At 38.8% G+C, this 17,836-nt stretch overlaps 1 protein-coding gene across 4 annotated transcripts in view; it reads left to right on the top strand.

Annotated features, from left to right (window-relative positions):
- Positions 1–17,836, top strand: part of LOC105920845 (sodium- and chloride-dependent transporter XTRP3) — a 95,404-nt gene that overhangs the window by 63,557 nt on the left and 14,011 nt on the right. For 2 of the 4 annotated variants that reach the window (XM_012856486.3, XM_021312875.2), the window contains exons 2-6: positions 13,039–13,179; positions 13,286–13,377; positions 13,928–14,155; positions 14,324–14,434; positions 14,546–14,787. In XM_012856486.3, coding sequence (XP_012711940.1) covers positions 13,039–13,179; positions 13,286–13,377; positions 13,928–14,155; positions 14,324–14,434; positions 14,546–14,787 — 814 coding nt within the window. Of the gene's footprint in view, positions 1–13,038; positions 13,180–13,285; positions 13,378–13,927; positions 14,156–14,323; positions 14,435–14,545; positions 14,788–17,836 lie in introns of those variants that run through there. The other 2 variants (XM_036133356.1, XM_036133355.1) reach the window with 2 other exon arrangements.

Raw genomic sequence — 17,836 nt, 5'->3', positions numbered from 1 at the left:
TCACAGATGGCAGAGAAGACTCTTGTTTTTAGTGGTCTGGTCTTTATAAAATTGAGTACACCTATGATGTCAGTCATAACCTCACTTAATTCAGGGGAAAGTTGCCTGGATGCAAGTGCTTCTCTGTGTATGATACAGTGTGTCCACTCAGCATGAGGCGAGGCTGTCTTGATGAGTGCCCTAAGTCCTTTTCTCTTCCCTGCCATGGTTTGTGCACCATCACTGCAAACACAAATGCAGTTCTCCCACTTTAGCCCATTCTCAGTCAAAAAGGAGTCCAGAATTTTGAATAGCTCTTCAGCTATGGCTCTGTCTCTGACATATTTACAAAAAAGTAGATCCTCACACAGGGAGTTTGACAAGTCAAAAGGTAAATAAGCAATAAACAGACAGTCTTTCTTGCTGTCAGTGGCTTCATCAAATTGAAAGGCAAAACGTTTGTCTTTGAGTTTATCTACCAGCTGTTCTTGAAGATCGTTAGCAATGTCATCTATACGCCTGGCGACAGTGTCATTGGACAGAGGGATAGTTTTTAGTTTTGCTGCAATGGCGTCGTCCAGCATGACAGAGACCATGTCTATTGCTGCAGGCAGTATCAGCTCCTCTGCTATGGTGTGGGGCTTTTTGCACTGCGCAATTTGGTACGCCACCTTATATGATGCTAACAGCGCTCGATGGTTTACTGAAGTAGCCTTCACAAAGCGGGATGACTGTTGGCAATATTCAGCACGTTTTCGCTGAAAAAACTCTAGCAGCGTGATTGGGGTGTAACGTATTTAAGTGACGCGCTAATTTATTTGGCTTCATGCTGTCCACTGCGAGCATTTTTAGACACACCAAACACAGCGGTCTTTCCTTTTCTCCAACTGTTGTCACAGTGAAGCCAAACGCTAAATACGTTTCGTCGTATTTCCTCGTCTTGGCTTTTGGGTAACTTTCTTTTGTCTCATTATCTTTGTCTCCCTCCGCTTTCCTTTTCATCCCTGTTAAAAACTTTTTCATGTTGGCTGTTGTTATGTTGAATAACTGAGGCTATAGGACAGAACGGTCGGAGCAGTCGGAGCTTTCTGTTGAATCAACACTGGTAACCAAGGGAACCTGTAAGTCGTAAAAGGTTGCACTGTCGCAAACGTGACAAAAGTAACAATGAGAGCGCCACTGCCCCCTACTGTAGTGGATGCGCAATTACACTTTATACTGGTACGGCCAAAAAAAAAAAAAAAAGCCTGTTCCCCAGGGTCACATGCGCCCCCCCAGGTATTGCACCGCGCTCCCCCCCCCCCCCCCCCCCCCACACTATTTGAGAAGCACTGGTCTAAGGTTTCCTATATCTAGGAATAAGAGTCTCGCCATGCTTAAAAGATCTGTATAAATTAAATATTGCCCCCTCTTACAAACTATAAAACGGACCTTGATAGGTGGTGTGGACTGCCTCTGTCCCTTCTAGGTCGAATTCATTTGATTAAAATTAACATTCTCCCACGCCTCCTGTATTACTCCCTCTCTTTTAAATTATTTGTTGGCGGCACAGTTCAAGTTCCTTTTAGAGTGGTTTATAGGTGACCCTGACCCTGTGAGTCCGCCTCCTTGGATAAAGTCCTACCGAATTTTTTATATACCTCTCCTGGCAAGGTGGCACCATTAGTAAAAAATACTGTGATTTTAAAGAGTATATTAAACATTTGGCATAAAGTCCGGAAATTGGAGGGGCTCAGTAATTGCTTCTCTCTGCTGACCCCCATTCACGAGAACCCTGACTTGCAGCCTGGGCTGCGGGGCGGCCTTGCTGACTGGAAGTATAAGGGTATAAGACTCGTTGGGGACATGGTCCAGGGAGGCTCAATCCTTACATTTCAACAAGAGAAAAGCAAATACGGGATCACCGATAAAGACTTTATCAAATTTCTCCAAGTTCATAACTTTATTTTGTGTAAATTAAAAGACTTAACTGGTGGTCTTGCTGTATCTCCCATAGAATCCCTATTGGTAAATAATATGCAACTTAAATCTTTTTCGAAGAAGGTCTATAAGATCCTCAGTAATCTTAACGTAGATAATTCTCCTAAAGTAAAAAGCAAATGGGAATCTGATTTAGGTACAGTAGAGTGAGAACTGGGATGCTCTTTGCGGCCAGCCCTCCAGGGTCCTAGTATCTAACTCTGCATTGGAGAGGCAATTTAAGATTTTGCATAGGCTTTTTATCACTCCTGTAGACAGACACAGATTAATCCAAACCTTTCGGAGCTCTGTAATAAATGTAAATCTGATGCAGGTTAATTTATGCATTGTTTATGGAGCTGTTCTCATATCCAACAGTTTTGGAGTATAATTGTTCAACAGTTAAGTCTGATATTCAAGTGTCATCTAGACCTGAGTGCAAGGACTTGCCTATTAGGATTGGAGGAAGATCTGCCTGTTGGTTTTCACAACAGAGACCCTTTACACATTCTGCTGCACTGTGTTCGGAAATGTATCTTGACCTTGTGGATCACTGACAATACTCCCACTCTAACTCAGTGGAAACAAACTGACTGGTATCATTCCTTTTGAGGCTTTTTCTATGGCATTAAAGAACCAACCCTTTGTATTCTATCGGACCTGGGACCCATTTCTGGACTACCTTGATGTTGCCACATCTCGCAGATTGAGGTCAGGGCTTAAAGACCTGGCCTGGGAGAAAGACGCCGAGTTATAGTGTGACAAGCTATCATATCTAAGTGTATATTACTTTATATTTTTTGGTGCCCCTGATTTTATTTTATTTATTTATTTATTTATTTTTGTCTATATTTTATTTAATTACCTTTGTTTTGTTTCTGCTTTGTACATGCTTATTATCTTAGGCCTGATTGTCTGTATTTTTATGCACTTTCAGTGCTTTGTTTGCCTTTGTTCCTGTTGCTTCTGCTTTGCAAGAAAAAGTTTAATAAAAACAAGTTTGAAAAAAAAATGGCCCACACCCCTTAATTAAATTTTAATATAGCCAGGTTGGTGCTGCGTTCCTCTTCGACACCAGCCCAGTTAGATCTGTTGGTGATTATTGGTGGCGGGTGTAATGAACAGAAACGGAGGAGCCAGAATTCAGCCAGACCAAATTCAGATAAAGTAAGAAAATAGTTTATTGAGGAGATAACTGCTGCAGGCTGCGAGTGAATCGCCATGTCAGGGACAGAGTCCGCTCCACCTCGCTCCACAATTTTGCAATAAATCACACGAGCAAAAACATTGTTGTACAAAATTTCTTTTATTTTTTATTTTTCAAACACTAGTCAGGAATTGGAATGAAAACATTCTGGGGCCATAATATGTTAGAATCTGGCCAGTAATGGCTAAATCAATAATCATAATGCCCTGATGTTTAAACAATGTGTAAATAAATACCTGTTTTCATGACAAAATATTTTTTGCCTCTTAAAAAAAGATAGACATGGTATTATGTATTAACATATAAATTAATACATTTTATATTTTAATAAAGCCACAAATATTATTTTTTCACTGTCTCTCACACACATCTAATCCTGAGTTTTCACACCAACAACAATAATCTTTACATTTTTTTTTTGCATATTTTTACACACAGTTTTTCTTTAAAGCCTGGAAAAGGGTTTAAAATTTCTAGATCATTCCAGATTCTTACCCTTGCTACTGGGGCAGGAGCTTAATACCCTTGAAAGAGAACTATTTAGCACAGCTTGCATATGCTGTCACTGTAACTACAGGGTACTTCATTTGGCAATGTGATTCAGTCTTAGTTTGTCAAATACAGACAACACATTAATAAGCATTAAAGTATAGTTTATGGATTGGGTTTCTGCAATGTTATCAGAGTGTAAAAACTCATTTCCAGAACCAATCTCTGCTGAAAATGGTGATCTGCACAGCGTAATCTACTTTCAGCAGTTATCACTGGACATTGCAACCGTAAACTGCAGAAAATATGGGCAACGCTGCTCCCTCTGCTGTTACTCCTGAAAGGCTGCTATGTCACTCTAGAGTAGAAGAGATCCAGCCAACATGGTGGTGATGTTAATAACGCATTAAAACTGACAGCACTAGTTAAAATATTTAATCTTAAATTTAGACTGGATAATAGATTTTAGTTGGTAATCAAATAATTTACTTTTATCGATGCCACATGAATCTTTAGTTTAGTAAAACTGTTTAATATAATCAGATTCATTATATTGTTTACAGTATATAGCAGGGGAAAATGCTGATTCTGGTCATCAGGTTTTCTGGCATACAGCAGTGTTTGTATGAGAAATGCAATGTTATCATGAACCTGGACGCCACATGAATAAGTACAACATTTTCTAAGTAAATAAATCATGTGAAAGGTGATTGTAAATTTTTGTACTGAAGTGGTGGGGATAAAGCAAGGACATGTTGCGCAAAAACCTTGTTCAAAGGTTCAGTTATGTAAGAATACTTAAGAGTCTTAGACTGTCCTGTTATAAGAATTGCTTTGAGTGAGAAACACAAGTACTGTAAAAAAAAAAAAGACCATGTCATTTCTGTACCCATTAGACTAAATAGCAATTTAATATAGTTTTTTGTGTCATGTATTACATAATAAATAAGGTAATAGTTTTGGTGTATATATTTTAATTTCTAAAGATGATGGATTATAAACAATTTACATAAGTTACAGCAAAAACATTGCCCTTTATAGGGAGCTAGTCAAACTTTGATGGTCTTATCATGTTACTATAAATCTATTGTAAGTAGTTTTGCTTTGTCCATGCAAAGGAACCCAGTAAGAAACATGTCATCTCGAGGCACTTTACAAAGTCAATTCAATCATATTATACAGATTGGTAAAAAAATTCCTATATAAGGGAACCAGTTGATTGCATCAAAGTCCCGACAAGCAGCATTCACTCCTGGAGAAGCGTAGAGCTACAGGGAGAGTCGTCTGCATTGTCCATGGCTTTGCAGCAATACCTCATACTGAGCAAGCATAAAGCGACAGTGGAACGAGCGTCAAACCAGGTGTACCTACTATGAAGAAAGAGAGAGAGCAAAAACTTAAAAGCTGAAATGACAACAGTCATTTCAATGTAATGCAATGCAAATCTGGAGAACAGTAGACTGGAGAACAGTAGAAATCAGTAGAGTGAGAAAAATAGGCCCTGATGTCCTCCAGTAGCCTAAGCCTATAGAAGCATAACTATAGAGGTAGCTCAGGTAGATTTTTTTGGACAGGTAGCATGTCCAAAAAAATCTGGAGATCACATACAACAGGGATCACCAACCGTTTTGAAACTGAGAGCGACTTCAACTGCACCGTGTCATATGAAGGGCTACCTGTACTGACCTTTGAACTACAAAAGTCCAAGCTAACCTTAACTTTATGTAATATAAATGTTTTTAATGCTTTTGTTGTTTTTAAATCTATGTAAATGCAAATATGATTTAAAGGCATACTATGCAACATTTTTCAGTTAATTAATGTGTTCCATACCGTTTTGGATGATTAAATGAGTCATTTCAGGTCGAACAAAGGTTTTCTCGGCCGCCCTGGGGGTCTGTGGGGGAAATACCGCACTTGCAATTGCAAGAGCTCACGGCCCGCACACGCAGAAGTCTCGCTTTACGGCGAGAACTCCATGTGTTTTTGCCCTGCCATTCACTATATGCACGCGCGAAAGCAGCAACAAAGAACCGCGTGTTAACGTCAAATAAACATGCAAGCATATCAAGTTTTATTATTATTATTATTATTATTATTAATAATAATATTATTATTATTTTTTTTTATTATTTTTTTTATGTTGGCAAGACGCTACCGCGGCGGCGGCTGTGGCTTGGCGAGGCGGCGGCGGTAGCGTCTCGCCAACATAAAAAAATAAATAAATAAATAATAATAATAATAATAATAAAACTGGCGAGGTGGCGGCGGCGGCTGCGGCCGCGGCTTGGCAAGGCGGCGGCGGCGGCCGCCTCGCCAAGATAGCGCTGCGGGAAGCTTGATGTTCATACTTTCACTGTGTTAGTCATTGTTTGTACTGCCGTTTTTTCCACTTTTCGTTGCGTTCGCCTGTCTGCTAAGCTCAAAACAACCGCGCCTGGCTTGATGGAGAAACCAGAACAGCTGAGCATCTTTACGACAGTGCACTTTTACTTTCGCCCTCTGGGGGGAGCCTCGCTGGAAAATCAACCCCGGTTGCATAGTATACCTTTAAAAGGATGAGCAACTGAATAAAATAGCACTTTAAATGCAGCTCAGTGCAGAGTTGTGCTAGTTTCTCAAAAAGACTTGTGGGCACCATATATGGTCCTTCCTTGGGAGCTAACTGGTGCCTGCAGGCACCATGTTGGTGACCCCTGACATACAGTATGCTACAGTATTAGATGCATTAAAAGTCTACATGGAGCATAGCCAATCAGAAAGAGAGTAGGGCGGGTCTTTGTGAAGCGGACATCTGTCAGTCTGAGGTTTATCGGTGTTCAATCATTTTAACTTTTGGGAGAGCGTTTTAAACTGGCCTCATATGGCATGAATGAAAGTAGCGGTGGTCAAAGTTTTCTTTGGAATTATGCAAACCAGCAGGTCAGAAAGTTAACCGGAATGAACAGCTGACAACAGTTTCATCGGTAAGTGTGTCTGCTGCTGCTCTTGCAGTTAATTATTGAGTTATTCCCACCTGTAGCCACTCACCTGTCAGCGTTTATTCCCTTGCTGCCAGTAACTTATCTGATAAACCAGCCAGTGATCTCCTCATGATTCGGTATTATATTTTATTTAAAACTCAAAGAGTTACGCACTAGCTCAGGCTAATTTAGCATGACACGCTTTTTTTCTTTTCTTTTTTTTTTTTACAAGGGTCGGAATGTGAAACAGTGTCCCGCATTTGAGTGGGTCTGCTTCAGAAAAAGTAAAATAAAACCCACCTGCGCTTTTCTGTAACAAAGAAGGCAGAGCTGCATCGGCTGTCAGTCATAGGTTGTCAGTCAATAAGCAGCAGCTCCACTTCAGGAGCAGCTGCTCACCAGGACACTCGTTAAATAAAATCACAAGGATTTTGATGCATGCAGATTATTAAGGAAGCTACGTCAATAAATAAAATAAAAAACTGCAGCTACAATATGGACTGGAGAAGGGGTTCTAACTGTTTATTGTAATGTGCGATCTATGTTAAATTAAAATATATGACGACATCATAGTGTTGGTTATGTGTCCTGCATTGTCCATGGTTGGCCTTGTATGATCATAGGATTGATTTATATTGAATGTGACAGGGAGCCAGTGGAGTGAATGTACAGGTGTGAAGTAGGCGGTGTAATGATGCAAGCTGCTGTCTTTGTACCAGCTGTAGTTTGTGGAGGTTTTCTGGAGGTCAGGGAGGGAACGGAGCTGAAATTGTAAAGTCAAGAGGTGAGTGGACTGTGAACCAGTTTGGCAAAAGTGTGAAGGAAGATGCTGCAGAGATGAAAGTTAACCAGGTGATGTTATGGATGTGGAAAGTGAAGGAGAGGATGGCAGGCTGTTCAGGATGACACCAAGGCTCTGAAGCTGAAAGGTGGAGAGATACAGGTATTGTCAATGGATATTTTAAAAGTGCCAGATTTGGTTAATGTTGACTTTGCACAATAAGCAAGTGAGGTAACTGATGTGGCATGACGTCAACGGCCCCGGAAATATATTGAATTGAATTGAATTGAATTGAAAGCCTTTATTGTCATTGTACACAGTACAATAAGATTTGGAGAGCAGCTATGTAAAGGTGCACACATAAATAACACATGCATACATATACAATACATTAGTGCAAATCTGGATGAAGGTTGAGTATGGTGACAGGAAGAAGCTATCCCTGAGTCTGTTTGTGAGCTGATTAGAAAGATTTTTCAGTCAAACTGATTATTTTTGCTTTAACCCATGATTTAGATGCATCATATAAATCTAACGTTAAGATGCAGTAGAGTTATGTGGGTATTAGAAATGCTTCGGAAAGCTACTGAATAAAAATTTTGCAGGAGGTATATAGGTACAAATAAAACAAAAACAGATACATTTTATGTAATAATGACCTAAAACTGCCAAAGGTTGATAAACTGTGCTCCAATGGGGCAACAGTTATGGCTTTAATGATGTTTTGCACATCGCTGAACAATGAGCACACATCTCCTTAATTACATTCCTAGTGTCTAACTTTCAAGCCAGAAACCAGTAGAGACGTGGCAACATGCTTTCAAGGTTGTATGAGAACAATTGAACAAACAAGCTTCTGGTTAGTGACTCCACAGCATCCAGCTGCTTAATCTATTTGGCACTGATGTTAAAAGTGTGTGCATAATGTAGTTGTTATGATAAAGTAATGGAATGTCAAGCAACAGTGAAAAAACTGTTGTACAAATGTTAAGTGCAAACGAACAGGTTCAAAAGACAGGGGGGGGGGGGGTAAACTAAAAATTATATTTAGATAAATTCCAAATTTAAGATTTGCAGTAGTAGCAATTGTATGTCTCTCTATTTCTAGAAATGTAATGACTGTACAGTATTTTTTGTTATTTCAGTTACAATCTCATTACATTGTCGTAAGCTGTATGCAACAAAATGTCGTTTTGTATGCACTCAGTGCATGCAAAATGACAATAAAGTTTGTCTAAGTCTAAGTGGATGTGAAAATCTCAGTATTACAATGTGAATAGTTGCATAAACAAACTGAACTTGTACAGCTAAATATTTACATATGAAAACCTCATATGTGTATGTATATGTTTGTGACAACATAGAGAAGGTGAGTCTAACTATACTTCTAAACAGTGGCGTCTCTGACATGATAAATTAAGTGTAGCACAGGGGTTAAAGTTCTCCGTCGCTGCAACGGATTTCCGTCATTTGGAAAATGAGCGCAAAATGTTCTGTGTAGACTTTTTATTCAAGATTTTAAACAGAAGTTGCGCTCAACCAATAAAATCTGGCAGAGCCAGGACATTAGCCAATCAGAAAGAGAGTAGGGCGGGTTTTTGCAAAGTCGACATCTGCCAGTCTGAGGTTTTTCGGTGTTCAATGTTTTTAACTTTTGGAAGAGCATCTCAAACTGACCACAGATGGTATGAATGAAAGTAGCGGTGTTCAAAGGTTTTCTTTGGATTTATGTGAACCAGCAGGTCAGAAAGTTCAGCGGATTGAACAGCTGACAACAATTTCCCCCGGTAAGTGTGTCTGTCGCTGCTCCTGCAGTTAACTGATGAGGTATTTCCACCTGTGGCCACGTCACCTGTCAGTGTTTATTCCCTTGCTTCCAGTTATTTAGCTGATAAATGGAGCGACTAACCAGGGATCTCCCCATGATTCGCTATTATGTTTTATTTAAAACTAATAGAGTAACGCTCTAGTTCAGCTAATTTAGCATTACACGCTTTTTTTTTGAAGAAGGGTCGGAATGTGAAACGATGTCCCGGTTTGACTGGGTCTGATTCGGAAAAGGTGAAAAAACAAAATCATAAAGAATATTCCACCTGCGCTTTTCTGTAACAAAGAAGGCAGAGCTGCAGTCAGAGCAGCTGTCGGTCAATATGCAGCAGCGCCACCTCACGAGCAGCTGAACCAGGACACTCGTTAAATAAAATGACCAGGATTTTGATGCATACAGATTATTAAGGAAACTACATCAAAAATAAAAAAATAAACTGCAGCTACAACATGGACTGGAGAACAGGTTCTAACTGTTTGACGCCAGAGAAAGGCGATTCTCAGAGTTTTTGTAGTTATTTGTTATTTTACATGGAGTGGAGCGCGATGTGAAGCGACACTGTAAAAGTGAGTCGCACCAGAAACATGTGAAAAAGCCTCCTGTGGAACTATGGACTCATTTTACTCCAACCCAAAAACACCTGCCAGACAGACAAGCTACACCAGCCAAGATTACCTTCAACAATATTTAACTTAACGAAGAAGTTTAATGACATTTTTCTTATGAAAAAATGTCATCTTTAAAAGCAAGTTACGTTTTTTTCTGATAAACTTTAAGCAATTTTACTAAACTTTTTAAAAGTTTAACCTCCCATCCATGGATTTTCTATACCCGCTTTTCCGTACAGGTGTTACGTCATGCCGTATCTGATTGGAAAATGCGGCTTGACGTGACACAGAGTCGTGGAGGAGCTGTTGACTCTCCAGCAGTCAATGAGCAAAAAGTGCGGACAGAGTCCATCCTGGACATGTCACTGGGCTAAAATATCACGGTTTTTATAAATTTCAAAAAAGTTAATGCCTTTTTATGAACTCAGGAGTTGTGATAATTAATTGGTGAGCAATAACAGGCAAAGCAGAGACTGATTATTGTAATGTGCGATCTGTGTCAAATTAAAATGTATTACGTTATCATATTGTTGTCCTGCTTTGTCCATGGCTGTTGTTGACCTTGTATGATCATAGAATTGATCTATATTGAATGTGACAGTGGAGTTAATGTACAGGTGTGAAGTAGATGATGTAATGATGCAAGCCGCTGTCTTTTGAACTAGCTGCAGTTTATGGAGGGTTTTCCGGGGGACAGGGAGGGAAGGGATTTGAAATTGTAAAGTGGAAAGGTGAATGGACTGTGGACCAGTTTGGCAAAAGTGCGAAGGAAGAACTTGCTTGATGCTGCAAATATGAAAGTTAACCAGGTGATGTTATGGATGTGGAAAGTGAAGGAGATTATGGAGAGGCTGTCCAGGATGACACCAAGGCTCTGAAGCTGGAAGGTGGGTGTGAGGGATTTACCCCCTCACTAACAAATAATGTAAACAGGCATTTGTTGTTTTGGGGGAAGGTGTAAGTTTATTTGTATTTGTAACTTTATGAACTTTGTTGTTCTCACCACTCTCTTTTTTTCTTTGAGGTTACCTGGTCAGGTGTTGCCATGGAAGCGCGCCCATGAGCAGTCCTAATAAGGACCTGGTGTTGTCAATCAGCCTCATGAGGGAAAATCCATTTTGATTGAGATGGAGGGGAGATGTTTTGGTTTTTGTCTAGGATTTGGAGTATTGTTTTGATTGAAGTTGAATGTACATTGTTTTTTTGTTTTTCCTCTAGAGGTTTTAATTAAGTTTGTTTCCTAAATAGAAATTGTAAATGTTGTAAAGGGTTTCACCCCTGCTACTTTTTAGTTGGTACAGGCTGGTGCTTTAAGAGCTGGGTTGTTCCAATATGGGAGAGTCTGTTTTGTTTGTCCTGCACTGTTGGAGAAAGTGGAATCCCTGCTCCTCTGCTGTTTAATGTAAGGTCTGTTTTTTCACATTTTTTTGCAAATATCTATAAAAAAGAAACAGAGCTCTGCAATTTTTGGACTCAGTCTGATTTTTTCCCTTTTTGTGTGTTTTCTGCACTATACCGGTCATTTTGAAGTCCCTAAGGTTTTTGCATTGGCATGCAAATCCTTACAGTGGGAGAGATACAGGAATTGTTAATGGAACTACTAGATTTGGTTAAAGTGGACTTTGCACAATAAGCAAATTAGGTTACTAAGGTGGCATGACATCCACGGCCTCAGGAGTATATGGGCTGACTAGAAACAAATTTCAGTCAAATTGATTATTTTTGCTTCAACCCCTGGTGTAGCACAAAAAAAATCAACACCTATTAGTAGCAATTATTTTTTGCGACATATACAACCTGACTTTGATACATTTTAAATTAAACGGATAAGTTAACATGAACCAACACACTAAAAAATCAAGTCAAGTGAAATTTAATATTTATACATAAAATTATTAATAATGGCTCCAAAATGTTAATTTATTGAAAGAAAAGATTCACATCAATCCTTAGATGAGCTACCAAGGACAACCAACACTAGATTATTTCCTTTTAGTTTCCACTTTGCTATGTTTTATTTTGTTAAAATTTTCCTACATTTTATTCCAACTGTTTTTTACTTGCTTTTATTCTGTTCTTATTTTTCAATGTTTTAATCATGTAAAGCACTTTGCATTGTCCTTGTACTAAAATGTGTCATACAAAAAGGTTTGCCTTGCCTTGCCAAGATGACCACATACTATCAGGCAGAACGTAAGCGTAACTTGTGCAATTCACGTATTTTTATTAGACAATCCGAGTTTGGGGCTAGAGGATTTGTGCCCCACGGCTGTCTACTGAGAACGTGTTGGGCATCTCTCTGTCTCCTCCTCAAACACACGCTGCTCCCTTGACCTGTTCCTGACTCATCCTCAGTTTAAAAAAAATATTTACCAATAAAATCCCTCAAGCCTTTGGTGTCATCTTCCCTTTTTCTCTTTTCTTTTCTGTGCACCTGTGATTTTTAGTTTGCAGCGGAACGAACTTTCAAAGTTGCATCCAGCCGTTGTCCTAATGGTCAAACCATTTTATGTTAGGGAAAGGGGAGTTCTAATTTTCCCTTATTTAAAGAATACATATTATATATATATATATATATATATATATATATATATATATATATATATATATATATATATATATATATATATATATATATATATATATAGTTACTCTAATTAGGGGTGGGCGATATATTGAATATACTCGATGTATCTCGAGTTTTCCTTGCTGCGATATTGAAAATGGCTTTATCGACCATCCCGTGCAAATTTTCACGGCAAGATTGAGCCGCTGTATTTAATTCACTGTGAGTTTAGTTTCTCCCACATTCTGTGAACGCATCATTCATTCCGCCTCCAACCCAGAAAGCGCTCTGGCGCAAACACGCACACACAACAACGAAGCCGTGTGATTACTTACGTTGACGAGACGGCGAGAACCATGGCGACTGCGGGCGTTTCAGGCAGTGGTTTGGATTTCACAAGAAGGAGGTTAAACAAAATGCGGTAATTTGCAAAACATGCCATAACACCATTGCCACAAAAGGTAGCAGTAGCACAAATTTGTTCCACCTAAAAAGTCATCCAGTGCTGTTAAATAATAGTTTTCTGCCCTGGTCCATAATGGGAAATTATGGAACGTATTTTAATTATGAAAATGAATGGCAACATTAAATGTTCATGTTGTTTTAGTGGACAAGTTTGTTAATGTGAGTTGTTTAAGTCATGTATTTTCACCTTCAGGAGGATTCTTAATTCCATATCTTCTCATGCTGGTTTTGGAGGGCGTGCCTTTGTTCTACTTGGAGCTAGCCATTGGCCAGAAGATGCGTCTAGGCAGCATTGGGGCATGGACTGCTATAAGCCCATATTTAGGAGGACTTGGTAAAACTCTAGATAGCAAATACAAAATTTGATTATAAATCTTTGATGCTCATTCAAGGAACTTTTGATTTTTAACTTTTGTTCCTGTATTCTTATCTTCTTTCAGGTCTTGCCAGTGTTGTGACATCTTTGTACTTGTGTCTCTATTACAACATTATCAATGCATGGAGTTTCTGGTACCTTTTTCACTCATTTCAAGTGAGCTGCATATAACATTTTTCTGTTTTTATGATAAATACTGAAGCTGTTGGATCTGCTGGGGTTTAAGACTGTATTTGATTGTGAATAACATGACAACCTGTCAAAGCAGAGATGTAGATATTGTCTGTACTGCACATTATGTACTATGCTCTTGCACAAACTCATTAGTTTTATTTACCACCCTTTCCTTTATCTTTGTAAATGAGGTTTTATGTAGAACTAGTGCACTTAACCTAAGTGGTGTCTGCATTTTTTAATCTCTCAAAGGAAATGCCGTTTTCAAAATAACCAAAACAGTCTTTGGCCAAGTCCTAACTCACAGTTATTGAATGTCAATTATAACTGAACCAAATTGGCAAACTGTATGGATTAAAATCTGTTTAGAAGTACTATTTTTGCCCATATCATTTGTTTGTATTTCTATAAAAACTATGTTTGTATTAAAAGAAATCATGAAAGTGATTTTACAGTAAAAATTGTGATTTGATATTTTTTAGCTTTTCACTCAGCCATACGATTTGTTCTTCTGTGCTCCTTCCTAACCCAGTCTGTCTTGCCCTGGGCAGCCTGCCCTTTGAATGCCAACCGGACAGGACCTTCAGAGGAGTGTGAAAGAGCTACACCCACTCAGTATTTCTTCTACAGAGAGACCCTTAACATCTCTCCTTCTATTGAAGAAAATGGAGGCATTCATACAGGCCAGGCACTGTGTTTCCTACTTGCATGGGTGATAACTTATCTATTTATTGTTCGAGGTGTAAAGTCAACTGGAAAGGTAAGAAATCTTCCTTATATACATACTCGATAAAGTAATAATATATTTTATAATTTTCTATATAATAGCGTTTAATGGCATTTTGTGATCATTGATACTGTTTTCTGACAAATTTATCTCACACTTTACTCACACTGGATCGCTAATTGTGCTGTTTTAATATGATAGGTTGTGTACTTTACTGCAACCTTTCCATATGTTGTCCTGTTCATCTACTTGATTCGAGGCTTTACCCTCCATGGAGCTATAAATGGTATCAAATACATGTTCACACCCAAGGTGAGGTTTTATTGGCTGTAGGAAAATACACAAAGACTGCTCACCTTGCTTGTGGTATCAGAACAATGGTGTGTTCTGATTTTCCGTGTAAATGTTCATCTCTGCTTTTAGATGGAAGAACTTGCCAATCCTACTACTTGGATCAACGCAGCCACTCAGATCTTTTTCTCTCTGGGTTTGGGTTTTGGGTCACTCATAGCTTTTGCTAGCTACAACCAGTATCACAACAACTTTGAGCGCCAGGCCATCATTGTCTCTCTCATCAACAGTGGAACCTCCATCTTTTCTTCAGTTGTCACCTTTGCCATCTATGGGTTCAAGGCAACTGTCAACTATGAAAATTGCTTGGAGAGGTATGCATTATCGTGTGCTTGAGTGGGTTTGGAGTAACATAAATATTTACTGGGAAATTTCTGACTGTTGAATTCTATACATGTCACCTTAGATTTAAGGAGGTATGTAAAACACACACACACACACACACACACACACACACACACACATATATATATATATATATATTTATATTAGGGCTGGGCAACGATTAAAATGTTTAATCGCGATTAATCGCATAATTTGCCTGATTAATCGCATTGTATTTACAAACTCCAAGAATGAATTCAAAAGTAGTGTAAAGAGCACTTTTATTTTAATGTTCTGCTGCCATATGAACAAAAGTGTTGTAACATTTAACTAACCCTAAACACAAAATAGCAATAATAATAAATTAAGGCTTATTGCCACTGACAGGGAATTCTCTTTATGGGAAAAAAATCTACCAAAAACAGGCAATTTCTGAGGTAACCGCAGGGAGCAGCATTGCCATTTTATGTTCAATACCAAAGTGTAACTTGGCAGTGGTTGCAACTAACTTGTTTCTGTCATATTCGATGCTGGAAGAACTTTAAACTGAAATGCTTGCTAACTCGATATGCTTGCGTTGCTTGCGTTTATTTGACGTTAACACGCGGTTTTTTGTTGTTGCTTTCTCGCGTGCATATAGTGAATGGCAGGGAAAAACAGGCAAAAACACATGGATACTTTGAAACGAGAAGCGACTTCACCGACGGCGTCTAAGCAGACCCCCCCGCTCCGCTCCGCACAAAACTTGTTCCGGCCGCCAACTCACCGCCTCGCCTAAGCAAATTCCTGCGGGAAACACCGCCTTCCCCGTGTCGGCTTTGTTTTTTTTCCGGCCAGCACCTTTCTTCCTCTGAATCCGAGGCTTGGCTGACAGCGAGGTTATTGGCCACCTACTGTTCTGATTCAAACCCCTACACCACAGCAGCAGACCTTCACAAAATAAAAGCATGTGAGCAACATGCGTTAATGCGCGTTAAAGAAAATATCGGCGTTAATAATCTAATGAGTTAACGCGAAATTAACGCGTTAACTTGCCCCAGCCCTAATAGGAGATATAGATACATGAGAGATGGTAGAGAGAGGGAGAGATATGAAGGAGAGTAGAGAGAGAGAGTAGAGAGAGAGAGATAGTATGACACCAGCGAGATGATATAGAGAGAGATTAGATATACACGATATATAGATATATATATATATATATATATATATATATATACACACATATATATATATATATATATATACACACATATATATATATATATATATATATACACACATATATATATATATATATATACACACATATATATATATATATATATATATATTGTATTTTTTGGACTATAAATAAATGTTTCTGACATTGTGTTTTTATCTTTTTTGTACGGTGACATTGAGTGTCCAGCAAGGCGGCTTTTAAATAAAATGTATCATTAAACCTCTGTTGTCCGGGTGGTTTACAACTTGACTGATGCATGTGAGCTTTATGTTGCTCTGAAACATTGAGCTTCCATTTCCCCAGTGTTTACAGCTTGGTCCTCTAACACATTCGAAAGAGATTACATCACAAGTCTCATCAGGATTCAGGTGACCAAGTACTCCATTCATGCCAAGCAATAGCCTTTACACAGGACAGTGAGGGTGGGTCATATATTTACATCTGACTCAGAATGGGCCTAGGAGGATAGGCCCCCATATCCTTAAAAATAGCAGCACTCCAACTACTGGTTACTTAAGTGCGAGCCACTAGAATAGACAGACTCCTGGATAGGTGTCAAAACATTCTCAGCAAAAATCCGGTTGCCTCTGATTTAAGCCTGTTTGCTGTCTACATAAAGAAAGAATAAAATAAGGCTCGTTGCATAATATAATTACTGCTTCCATTTGTTTTTTTGCTATATTTTGTGCATTTATTTTATGCTTATTTAATTATTGAGAATGTGTTTATTTCTGCAATTATTTCTATATTTATTTTTAATTATGTCAGAGTTGGTCCTCCATACTTCAGCATTAAGTAAGAAAATGTCTACAACTGAAAAAATGTCTGTACAGTTATTAAGAGTGGCATGCTCAGTATAAATTAAATGTGCAACTGATTAGAATGATTTGAAAATGCACATGTATAACTGCATTAAAAACAGCAACAGACTATTTTTAAAAATGGGAAGAAAACTGCATGTAGGATGTAGCAGTCTCTCACTAAAGAAGCTCTCGAGCTCTTTAACAGCTTCAGGAATGGGGTCGGAGACACTGTTCAACAGTGCTGTTATTCTGGTTATATTTCTTTTATCGCCCACAACGTGCGAGTGGGTCAAGGGAGAAATTCTAGGACAGAGGCGGCCTTCCTGATAGCGTATCTAACCTCTTTCTCTGCTGTAGATAAACTGCTGTTTGAACAAACTACACTATATAATATCGCAATCTCCTCAGTGGGTAGAATCTGCTCTGGCTGTTCCTGTAAAGGCAAGGCAAATTTATTTATATAGTACATTTCAGTACAAAGACAATGCAGAGTGCTTTACATGATTAAAATATAGGAAAATAAAAACAGAATACAAGCAGTTGGAATAAACCTGGGAACCTATCTCCAGCGTTCACTGGGCGAGAGCGTTGCAGTAATCAATTTGACTAAAAATAAATGCATGGAGTAGTTTTTTCAGATCCTGCTGAGACATCAGTCCTTTAATCCTGGAAATGTTCTTCAGGTGATAGAAGGCCGGCCTTGTAATTATCTTTAGATGCTTTTGGAGGTTCAGGTCTGAGTCTATCACTACACCCAGATTTCGGGCCTAATCAGTGGTTTCTAGCTGAAGTGACTGAAGCTGTGTGCTAACCTTTGATCTCTCCTCTATTAGTCAGAAAATTATTACTTAAGTTTTGTTTTATTACTTAAGTCCAACTCTCAACGGAAACGAGTCCGACATACTGCCGGCAATGCGGACCAGACTCTGACACCGGTCATACAGAGACCTGACAGCCCTTATTAAAGGGCCCGGTACTCCATACTCCTGGAGTACCCCCCACAGGACCCCTGGA

This window comes from Fundulus heteroclitus, unplaced genomic scaffold, assembly GCF_011125445.2.
Source record: "Fundulus heteroclitus isolate FHET01 unplaced genomic scaffold, MU-UCD_Fhet_4.1 scaffold_61, whole genome shotgun sequence".
Taxonomy (NCBI): Eukaryota; Metazoa; Chordata; class Actinopteri; order Cyprinodontiformes; family Fundulidae; genus Fundulus; species Fundulus heteroclitus.
Note: the sequence above shows the minus strand (reverse complement) of the source record. Positions and strands in the feature narration are given on the sequence as shown.